General features: G+C 39.8%; 1 protein-coding gene across 1 annotated transcript in view; it reads left to right on the top strand.

Annotated features, from left to right (window-relative positions):
• Positions 1-12,241, top strand: part of PRUNE2 (prune homolog 2 with BCH domain) — a 305,962-nt gene that overhangs the window by 272,465 nt on the left and 21,256 nt on the right. Inside the window, exons 14-16 of the mRNA XM_023737740.1 lie at positions 3,410-3,583; positions 10,236-10,338; positions 10,968-11,099. Of these exons, the coding sequence (XP_023593508.1) occupies positions 3,410-3,583; positions 10,236-10,338; positions 10,968-11,099 (409 nt within the window). The remainder of the gene's footprint in view (positions 1-3,409; positions 3,584-10,235; positions 10,339-10,967; positions 11,100-12,241) is intronic.

Genomic DNA, 12,241 nt, shown 5'->3' on the forward strand with positions numbered 1-12,241 from the left:
AAATCATTGTAACACATGACAAAATTCTATATAAAGAACATGAACAAATCAACAAGAACCACAATAGGCAAAGGATTTGACAGGTACCTCCCCATCAGTAGGAGAAACAGAAATAGCCAATACACATTTTAAAATTCTCGCCTTTCTTAATAATTAAAGAAATTCAAATTAAAATAGCAATGAGACAGATTTCACCCTGAATTGTCAGGGGTTAAAAACGTTGCTAACTTCCAGTGGGTTTGACAGTGTAAGGAAGCAGGCACTCTCGTACATTTTGGTGTGACACAGTCAAGGGCAAAAATGTCTGTAACGACTTTAAATGCTTATACCCTCTGATCTAGAACTCCATTGCTAGAAAGTTCCCTGATAGCAGGCAGTATGTGTACAAATGAGCTAAAATACCCACACAGCGATACCTACTGAAGCATATTCTTTATAAGCAACAACTACAACAACAAAATGGAATAAAACTAAATTTTGATCACTATGGGATTGCTAAACTAAAAAGACATCAGTAAAATGGAATACCCCAAGGCTATTTTTTAAAATAAGCAGGATTTATAGTTACTGAGATGAAAAGAAGCCTATGCTATATTATATTATTGTGCTATGCAAGTTATGGAACAGTATAGAACATATAGAATTATGGAATAATTTGGAAAAACGTGTGTGTGTATGCGCTCATACGAATGGTACACGTCAAACAGGGTAGAGTAGCCTTGGGGATTTCAACTGTACTCTTTAACAATTTCTGCATTGCTTGCATTTTTACTAGTGTATTTTATAACCGGAAAAAAGAATATGGTATACAAAAAAATTTTTAAGGTGGCAGCTCAATAAAAGCATGCACAAAACAAAACAAAACAAAACAACCCTACCCTCACCTCACACAGATCACAAGGATCAAGCTAGAGCAGGCCAGAAAGTCCCAAACACAATGGTAGTGGTTAAAAGCTGTGGCTGTTAACCAAATGGTTGGCAGTTTCAATCTACCAGGTGCTCCTTGGAAACCCTATGGGGCAGTTCTACTCTGTCCTGCAGGGTCACTATGAGTCAGATCAACTTGATGGCAACGGGTTTGATTTTTTACTATGCAGATAAATGGTAGATATTTAACAGATTGTTGCTATTATCATTATCAAAGTCCCTAGGTGGAGCAAATAGTTAATGCACTAAGGTGCTCAGCTGCTAACCAAAAGGTTGGATGTTTAAGTGCACCCAGAGGTGCCCCAAAAGAAAGTCCTGGCAATGTACTTATGAAAACTCAGCCACTGAAAATCCTGTGGTGCACAGTTCTACTCTGACACACATGGGATCACCATGAGTTGGAATCTACTCAACGGCAGCTGGTTTCTTATTTTTTTAATTTTTTTTTTGTTGTGCTTTAAGTGAAAGTTTGCAATTCAAGTTAGTGTCTCATACAAGAATTTATACATACATTGTTATGTGACCCTAATTGCTCTCCCTATACTGTGACAGCACACTCCTCCTTTCCACCCCTGATTTCCCGTGTCCATTCAACCAGCTCCCGACCCTCTCTGCCTTCTCCTCTCACCTCCAGACAGGAGCCACCCATTTAGTCTCATGTATCTACTTGAGCTAAGAAGCACTCCCTTCATGAGTCTCATTTTATGTCCCATAGTCCAATCTAATCTTTGAAGAGTTGGCCTCAGGAATAGTTTTAGTTCTGAGTTGACAGAGAGTCCGGGGGCCATGCTTTCTGGGGTTCCTCCAGTATCAGTCAGACCGTTAAGTCTAGTCTTTTTACTAGAATTTGAGTTCTGCACCCCACTTTTCTTCTGCTCCATCAGGGACTCTCTGTTGTGTTTCCTGTCAGGGCGGTCATTGGTGGTAGCTGGGCACCATCTAGTTCTTCTGATCTCAGGCCAATGAAGTCTCCAGTTTATGTGGCCCTTTCCATCTCATGGGCTAATACTTTCCTTGTGACTTTGGTGTTCTTCATTCTCCTTTACTCCGGGTGGGTTGGGACCAATTGATGCATCTTAGATGGCCGCTTGCTAGCTTTTAAGACCCCAGACACCACTCACCAAAGTAGGATGCAGAACATTTTCTTAATAAATGTTGTTATGCCAATTGACCTAGATGTCCCCTGAAAGCATGGTCCCCAGACCCCTGCCCCTGCTACTCTGTTCCTTGAAGTGTTTGGTTGTATTCAGGAAACTCCTTAGCTTTGGTTTAGTCCAGTTGTGCTGATGTCCCCTGTAGTGTGTGCTGTCCTTCCCTTCACCTAAGATAATTCTTATCTACTATCTAGTTAGTGAACAACCCTCCCCCTCCCTCCCCACCCTCGTAACCATCAAAGAATGTTTTATTCTGTGTTTAAGCCTTTTCTTGAGTTCTTATAATAGTGGTCGTATACAATATTTGCTCTTTTGTGGCTGACTGAATTCACTCAGCATAATGCCTTCCAGACTCCTCCATGTTATAAGATTCAGCAGCTACTGGTTTTTATTGTATTATCAAAAGTGTCATAAGAGGAAAAAGAAAAGTTAAGTACAGTGTAAATTCAAAAGTCCTTTCCCATGAGTGGAAAAATAAGAACGGTAATATATCACAGCATTATTGTGAAGGTTATAACCATTTTCTTCAAATTACTTAAATATAAAAAGAATTACTATTGTTAAATTCTATTAGTAGAAACAGAAACAATTGCTAGTTATTAAGAATCATAACTTGGATACTTTTGTTGTTTGCACAAGAGTGAGTAGTAAGTTTTTCCCAAAGAATGTTCAGTGGGCTTTTTTATTGCCTTATGCACCCATAAATTTGAGTGTTGTGAATTTTTGGCCTTAAAGCACTTCTGGTCTACAAAGTTGCTTGATTCTCACTACTGCTAAAGCTTTCTGTAGCATTTTTTGAAACAGAAGCCAAAGCAAATTTATGTCCAAATGTGCTCCCTATAGGGAAGTGGGTTCAACTTGTTGTAAGAGCCTTGGTCAGGGGTCTAGACTGCCAGCATCCTCAAGACGTCAAGCTCAGGGCCTCCGAAAGACTCTGAACACTCAGGATAGGACAGGAAATATGGCCAAAGGAAACTAGGATTATATAGGCTTGATTGATAGCCCTTCACCCCATCTGAAAGACCTGCAGTCTTTAACTGCATCATCAAGGATGAATTGGTACCAACCTGTACTCCATTGGACAGACAGCACAAGACCAGTTCTAGCCCTGCGCCTACCCCCACCCTCTGCTTGGCCATTTTTAATTGTTTCAATCAGTCAATAAATAAGACTTCACTGAGTGTCTTCTCTGTGGTCAGGACGATGTTAAGCTATATTAGGGCTCTACAAAATTGGGAGCTCTCTGAGGTTGTTCACAACCTAGTCATTTAACTGCCTCAGCTGTGGAGGTCTTGCTCCTTCAGCCCTGCTCTGTGCTTCATTTCCAGAGGATCTCACAGCCAACAAAGATTCTGGTCAAGAGTCAGAGTCTATTCCAGAATATACGGCAGAAGAGGAGCGGGAGGACAACCGGTTGTGGAGGACTGTGGTGATCGGAGAACAAGAGCAGCGGATTGACATGAAGGTCATCGAGCCCTACAGGAGAGTCATTTCTCACGGAGGTAGTCAAACTTTGTGCAATCCTGGGAATGGGGAAATGGGGCAGCCGTATTATTTTTATTAGAAAACAAAACTAAGGTCCTTTGTAGCATGACATCCCAATGTCCCTATTCGTGAACAGTCAATGTTCATGGGAACTGTAGGGCTAAGTACATTACTTCGTACTCGATTGATTATACATGTGAAAGCCTGCTATGTAAAAATAACTTTCCAGTGTAAAAACTGCTTTTCACACCACATATCTGATGTTATAATTTTCTGAGCAAGTTTGCTGAAAGCCATAGCTGTCCAATTTAATAATGTCTATTTGGAATTCATATCAGCTGGTAATAGGGTTTAATGAAGTATTTCTACAGTATGTAACACTGTGGCTTATAGTAAGATCATTACACCAGAGGTGCTTCTAATTATACAACGGTCTTTTGAATCCTCTTCAGAAGCTTTAGGAAATCTTTTCTAGCCTCAACCTGGTGTTTTTTTTTTTTTTTTTCTGTATTTGAAGTTTGCTTTTCTATAAACTTCTTTAAATCTATGCCTGACAACAGCCAGCCCCAGTCAAAGCCTCTACCTGCTAAGTGACGGACAAGAGGGAGAGAAAAGCTGTATTTTGTATTTCCATTGCCGTCTTGGGGCTCCAGGAGCATATGTAGCCTTGATAAATTTGGGGTTCACAAGTCAGATGAGCATAAGCAACACATTCAACATCGTCGGCTTGAGAAAACATAAACAGCGTCTTGATTTTCTGCTGCATGCATTGCTTTCCTGCAGTCCTGAAGCACCACCCTCACCACCCAGCTGCTCCAGAAAATGTGTAAGCTGACAAGGCAATCGTTGTTCCCTAAATTCTCTCTTCCTTAATTAGGACAGGGAAATAAGCATCTTGCCACTGCATTAAACTCATAGCTTCTGTTTTCTAACAAGCAGAGAACATTTTGTTATTTCAATCAAGCTTCCCTCTGCCAGCAGAATTTCCACCCTCTGTCCTATGTGTTACTACCTCAGTGTAGGTAATAGGACCACCCAGAAAACCCAACCGTGACAGCGAAGGAAAATGCCAGTGGGTGCCCTTGGCCATCACCTTCTTTTTTTTATTGCCTCGCTATTTGACTGGTGTCCCTGGGTGGTACAAATACTTAACACACTTGATTGCTAACCAAAAGGTTAGAGGTTCAAGTCCACCCAGAGGAACCTCAGAAGAAAGGCCTGGCCATCTACTTCCAAATAATCAACTGTTGAAAACCATATGGAGCACAGTTCTACTCTGACACACATGAGGTTGCCATGAGTCAGAATTGACTCAACGTTAACTAATTTTATTTGACCAGAAATGGTAATGTGTCCCCGTGATAGCTTCTGTGAGCCTTTCCTCTTAGGGAAACCTTTCCCAGAGCCCTTTGGAATGAAGGCTGACCTAACTTTAAGTATGGAGCCATTTTAAAGTGATAGACAGCCAGCCATAGAGTCAACCCTTTTGGATGAAAACCACAGCCTGAACGTTATCCAAATATTCCAGAAAGCTCACACTTCTTTGCACCACCCATCAGGTATTTTTGGTTTGTTTCCTTTTTAGAAATAGCTTTTAAAAACAAAAACAAACCAAAAAAAGACTGATTGTAAAAGTCGACTGTAGTCGTTCTAAAAAAGTCCAAAATATCTGTGAATGTGTGTCAAAGTAAATCAAAGTCTTCCAGTGATAATCCCTATAAACATTTTCATGCCTCAGTTCTTAAATTAAGAGCCGCCTTGTTGTGAAGAAGGTAGGCTGACTGTTTTGCTACTCTCCTGAGGTCAGATTATTTCTTATTCCTTCAGTAGACTCACTTACTTGTACTTTCAACCACGGTGAAATTAGGTGGGTTGGGTGGATGTTGAACATATGGGCCTGTTGACTGAATCAGGAGAGAGTGACCAGCGTCAGCACACTAGGGTCAGAAAAAGCCACTGCCTCTGCCTGTCCTGGGCTTTGTGGAAATATACCTCAGACCTCAGGGCTAACCTGGTTTGCTGAGCTCTCCATCCCTGCCACCTCCTCCCCTTGGCATTTGCTCCTCTCCTTTCTGTGTCATGAACTCACTTTTTGTCTGTGTGCCTCTCTGGTTTGTTTTGAAGAGAAACCCACTTTTCCTCTCCCCAGCTCCACCTCGGCCTGCTCCAGGCGCTGGCCCGCATGAGTGTGCCTCTGGCTGCACCCACCCTGGCCATTAACGAGATGCCATCTTTTCCTACAACCTGAACAGCTTTTGTGCTCTGTCGGCAAAGATAGTTCAGATGTTACTTCTGACTTTACCATGCCTTTCTTTTTTGTAGCTAACACCACTCTCTTAGACCTTCCTGATGACAAAGCAATACCCCTTAGTTATCAACCAGTTGAATTTATCATCCTGGCTTCTGATGAGCATTTTAAAAGCAGGAATCCCAAGTGAACATGGACCTTGTTTTGGTGCCTTGCATTTTGCTATGAGGACGTTTTCCCATTCAGGTCAGAAGGAAAGTGTCAGCCATATAGTGATCTGTACAGTACAGCTGCAAGGTGGGCATGGTTAAACGAGTTGTGAAAACTAGCAGTGAAGCCAGACCCTGACAAGTGTCCACACCAGATGGGAATACTGGCGCAGGACAGCAGTATTTGAACAAATAATTGGGTCTGCGTCTTTGGTGACCTTGGTATGAGATACTGCCCAAGGCATTGTACACAATGTAGAAGAGAGTGGTTCAAGACCCGTCTTTGCCCCTTACTAGACCTTGGGTACATCACTTAACTTCTCTGGTCCTCAATTACTTCATTGGTCTAATTGAGGTGGTCTCAAAGCCAGTGTTCAGATCCTGTGAGCCTGTGGGAGCCCCTGCGTGGTACAAACGGTTAAACACTCAGCTGCTCACTGACAGGTTGGTAGTTCAGGTCCTCCCAGAGACACCTTGGAAGAAAGGCCTGGCAGTCTACTTCCAAAAATCAGGCATTGAAAACCTTTTGGAGCAGAGTTCTACTGTGACGCACATGGGATCAACACGAGTCATAATGACTCACTGACAACTGGTTTCTGAGCCCCGGAGCAATAACCCTGCCACCTGCTTAAATAAAAAAGGAAGGAGAGGTAGGGGTGGCTTTGATCAGCCAGTAGTGAGGGGGTTGCTTTGACACGAAAACTGGCTTTTTTGAAGTTGGAGTAGGCAACACATTTAAATAATCAAGGACAATCACACCAAAGTATTGTAACAAGGAGTTTCCTTTCTTGTTTTTTTTTTTCTTTTCTTTCTTTTTTTTTTTTTTTTTTACTTCTCTTATTTCATTATAGGAGATTCAGGTAATCTTCTCTGCAGTGTTGCTGGAAAAATGATCCTGGAAAGAATGAGGAGAAGGGTTGCTGCCTGGTGTGTGTGTGTGTATGCTTTGGTTGCGACTGTGACATCTTTTCTTCTCTCTCCATTCCATTTGCTGGCCAGCAAACTTGTTTACATCCCTTTCATGTCTCCCTGTCCTACCTCAGGTAAGGTTTGCCGTCATTGCTTCAGAGGGTATCAGGAGGCACCAAGGTGGGATGACCCTGAATTCACCTCATGTTTATTGAGACTGGAGTTTAATAAGATAATTTTTTTTTTTTTTAACCAAACCTGTAATGAATTATGCTGCCGCCAACAGGCAGCTTCACTTGAATAAACTGCCTACTGTAGAACAGAAATTGAGGATTTAGCTGCTGCCCTGGAAGACATCTGGGAGGAACAGACAGCAAAGGGTCCTATTCATTCTTGGTATTGCACTTTGCCAGCAATGGCTATCCGAAATATCACCGAAGTCTGACAACAATGGTACCAACTCTTGATTCAGGAGGAAAACTCTGTGTGGAAATATTTTTCTTCTGTTTCCTTTATTACATTATCTCTTCTTCTTCTCTCTTTTGCCCCTTCTTTCCTTCCTGCAGTTGCTCTACCCACAAGTACAAAAACCCATCTTCCTATGTATATTTCAGTAATTTTTCTGTAAAGACGTTTATTACCTAGAAATGGAGTAAATAAGACACTGCAACATCACGAGGACAGACAGCAATGCACAGAAAGCTGAACTGCCGTCTAAGATGACTTCTAAAGCAGTGTTGATAAACTTCACTCTTTTTCAGAAATAAGAAAAGAAGTCCAAGTAACTGATCAGTCATGATCTTGAAATTATTCTGACAGCTGGGAGCCAAACAACAAATTTAGAAAGATGCTCTTGAAAGGATGCTTCTTACTTGTTTTTAAGTTGGATTCATTATGTCTGTTAACTCTTTTAATGAACTGGGTCTTTTTTATTGTGCCTAGTCTGAATCACATGTCTTTGTGATTCGGGGATTAGCGTAGTTAAGCCACCACCTCTTTTGTGAAATTCCATTTAGATGTGTATCTTCTTAAATACAGTTGTTTGATGGAGCAAGCTTTTCTTGTATTAAAGTGTACTTCCCTTGCCATTTTCCTTCACATTGCATTTTAAATAAAAAATCAACAACAACAAAGCCAATGCCATCAAGTTGATTCCGACTCATAGAGACCCTATAGGACAGAGTAGAACTGCCCCATAGGGTTTCCAAGGAGCGGCTGGTGGATTCAGACTGCCAACCTTTGGGTTAGCAGCCGAGCTCTTAACCACTGCACCACCAGGGGTCCACATTCTAAGTAGAAGCTGATAAATACCTACATGTTGGAAAAGATGGGAACTAAAGCAAAAATTCTAGAGGGAAGCTCCTGCAGCCCTGTTTCACAAACATGGATTGCATGAGGTGTATACTTACACAGGTAGCATCTTCTAAAATATGTAGCCTAAACCCTGCATACAACAACCTCAAATTAGTTATACACACAAACCCATAGTTTAATGTATTTTTAGTTGGGCTTGCTCTCTTCCCCCACCTTTTTTTGTGGTAAAGCCATGCTCTCTATCCTTGTTCAGAACATCTTATTATACTGGTTTGCAGGAGTTAAGCTCATCCAAGTCTATATCCAGCCAGTATTTACTGCCATGCGTAATCACCAGGAAGGGTATTTAGAGTTCCAAAGAAAATTAACCAGCGTGAGTTCTGGGAGGGCTGGGTCAGTCTTGAGGGTATGGCCTGTGCTCCTGTTCAAAGCTTTAAGTAAACCTCTATTTCATGATTTTCTGAAGTCCAGAATTTTGTTATATGACAGAAATTGCAAGTGTTTAAAAGGGTATATTAAAAAAAAGAAAATCCAGTGCTGCATCTTTTTCATTTTTTAAGTGTAGAAGACACTTAAAAACTGCCAGCCTTTTGGTTAGCAGCCAACCGTTCAGCCACTGTGCCACCAGGGCTCCATCTGTAGGGCTTTGACCAACACCTGCCGTGAATTTCAAAGATGAGCTCTAAGGGAGCACAGAGCTTACTTAAAAGATGAGGCAAAGCCACAATTATTTCAGAGCTTTCAGAAAGTGGGTAAGATGTCCTGAGATGTCACTACATTTTCCTTGACCTTTAAGAGTTTCAATGGCCACACTTGCCTACATCTTCTCCTCCTATTTTCTCATTATGACCTGCAAACAGTACCCACTAACCCAAGTTACTAGGAAGTAATTCTCAAATTTTCCTCCCAAAGCACACATTTTCATAAAACTTAAAAAAGGTGTGCTTTCGCCAGGGACTTCTTGACTTAGCCCCTTTCTTGAAGAGACTAGGCTCTGAATTCTGTGTTCAGTTGTTCTCAGCCCGGTCAGAACTTCCCATGTATCCCCACACTGCCTGTTGAGTCTGGGGATCCTTGAAATCGAAATAAAGTTGTTTTACTATCTGCTCACTAGTATCTGGTCACTGGAGTCTGTGCATCTGAGATTATAGTATAGTTCAGTGACTAAATTTTCTCCTCAAATTAACTGGAGTTTAAAATTAAAACAAGCTAGAGAAGATTAAAGAAAACCTCTTTCTTCACCATTAAAAGAAGGAAGTATTATATAAGCTAGCTTTTTAAAAATTATGTATGTTAGTATTATATAAATTAGAAACCCATAAGTCAAAAAGTGTTGCCCTCTTATCCTTTGATACATTGAGGATTTGTACTGCCCATTCACAACTTTGCATAACACATATAATCATCCATAATATAAATATATGCATATATGTATATGCAAATATATTCATACCATATACAGGTAGTCCCTGACTTATGACGTATTTGAGTTATGACTAACCGCACTTAGGACCACCTGTTTTTTTTTTATGATTTGTGTTTTTTTATGTATGTATTAAAATATATCTGTAAGTTTATATGTAATGTTTCCAACCCCTAAAGACAAATAAAGATTGGATTTATAAAGATACTGATAATAAAAGACAATGAAAACTAAAAAAAAAACGAGGTGTTCGACTTACATCAGAACCGACTTACACCAGAACCGACTTACACCAGAGTTTTCGAAACGGAATGCCATCATAAGTTGGGGACTACCTGTATTTAAGACTCTATATAACATGTGTTATCCACTGAAATATAATTATTCATGTATATACATAAAGGAAGATAGTCTATAGTTAAGACTACATAATGCTTATTTAGAGATATACTTATTCTATCCACATACACACACTTGCCAAGGCTTCCCAATTGATCCTTTAGGTTAAATATTTTCTTCTTAAAAGCATTCAATCGGTTACAAATGTCTTTTTGTTTGTCCCCCAGGATACTATGGGGACGGCCTAAATGCCATCATTGTGTTTGCCGCCTGTTTTCTGCCAGACAGCAGTCGGGCGGATTACCACTATGTCATGGAAAATCTTTTCCTGTGAGTGATACTTATGACAACGTGCTTTGAATTAATGTCTGTGGGCATGGAATGGCAGATAGAGCACCTTTAATTAAAGGAGAATATTCTAAGGCTTTGATAAAAAAAGTTAATGAAATCTCTGTCGAGAAACACATGGCTCAAGAGACTAAAACCTTTCAAGGGGCTCTTCTGTCAATAGAATGGATTGAAAACAAAATGAACACATTTTGGCCTGCGTTTTTAAATCCTGTAACACTTCTTTTGGGTGAAATATTATTTTTGTTCCCCAATAACATGTTCTTCATCAACTGACAATAACCTGACTTTGTTTTCATCTGCCCCTATTTAATCTTAGTTTTCTTAGTATTTGATAACATTGTTGACATTTTGAAAGTCAGGTTTCTGACCCAAACATATACTGATGTACCTGATTAAAAAAAAAAATCACCATAAAAATAACCGAGCAATGCTCACTCTCAGAGAAATGATCTTAGTAGGTAACTGCATCCTTCTCAAGGTGAAGAGGTAAAATGCACAGCTATTAATGTCATACACCCTGTCATTTAAATGTTATATAATTACAGTGTAAGTAGAATGGAGTATTTCGTGTGGGAACTGAAAACACTCCTCTTCCTTCCTGTGATCAGATACGTAATAAGTACTTTGGAGTTGATGGTAGCTGAAGACTATATGATTGTATATTTGAATGGCGCAACCCCAAGACGGAAGATGCCAGGGCTAGGCTGGATGAAGAAGTGCTACCAGATGATTGACAGACGGTATGTGGACTCCATTATTTAATCACTGTTTTGACTTCCTTAGTAGCCCCCACATCTAATCCCTTTTAATCTACTAATGGTGCAATCACATTTTATGAACATTTGAATTCTGCATATTGAAAATAATAAATTATAAAAATATCAATATGTGTACCACTTGGTGCCCCAAATTTGAAATAAAGCAAACCCTCCCAAGATTTTTTAAAATGTTGTAATCTCAGACCTGATGAAGTCTGTTTTAAACTGTGCATGTGCTGTTTCCTCATGGAGGTGCACCTTGAGCTGATAAACCAAAATACCCATGATTCTTTACTGGTGTCATGTGATCCTGCTGCTGTTTATGTGCATTGAAACTATTGTGATTTGGACAGCCATTATGCTCTTATTTCAACAGTCACTGTTAATTCAAGTTAATGTTAACCCCTAGCCCATACAGTACCTTTGTGTGAACTGGAATCCATACTAATTTTATTAGAACAAAACATTTTATTACCATCTGCAGGGAAATTGTCATAATCAACATACATATATATTGGATGTCTATGACATGCATGGCGTCCCCTTGGATGCGGCTCCTTGCATAACAACACGAGTACCCTCTTATACTAATTAAAAAATCCACTTTATAATCTAAACATTCATAAAGTAGCATTGACTATGCTGAGAAGTGTGCCTGAAAATCAGTAACACTGAAATAGTAATCTTAAGGCCATACAACCACCATGATATACTGTTACTGTTTCTAGTTCATAGAAGAAGAAACCAAGGCTCAGTGAGATCAAATAACTTGTCTAAGTTGCTGTTAATAGTGTATGCTCTCCGAAAGAGTAGAGATGATGCTGACAAATATAAAAAGCATTATTAAACCAAAATATGTCATGATAGTTATAGATGGATGCACTCTAAGAATACAACCATTCTATTTTACCTTTATTCCTATTGGAAAATTAAGTTTGAATTACACAAATTTTGAATTATGTCTCAAAAAGCATTCTTTTTGTTAATCGTGGCCATTGTATACTTTCCTACCAGATAATAGTAACTTGCTTAGAACTCCCTAAAATTACATATATTCTTATTTGATGATATAGTTTCTATTTTAATTCCCAGTGAAAAAGGTTAAGAGTAATTTTTCCTTCCGT

The sequence above is a fragment of the Trichechus manatus genome, unplaced genomic scaffold, assembly GCF_000243295.1.
Source record: "Trichechus manatus latirostris isolate Lorelei unplaced genomic scaffold, TriManLat1.0 scaffold00107, whole genome shotgun sequence".
NCBI lineage: Eukaryota > Metazoa > Chordata > Mammalia > Sirenia > Trichechidae > Trichechus > Trichechus manatus.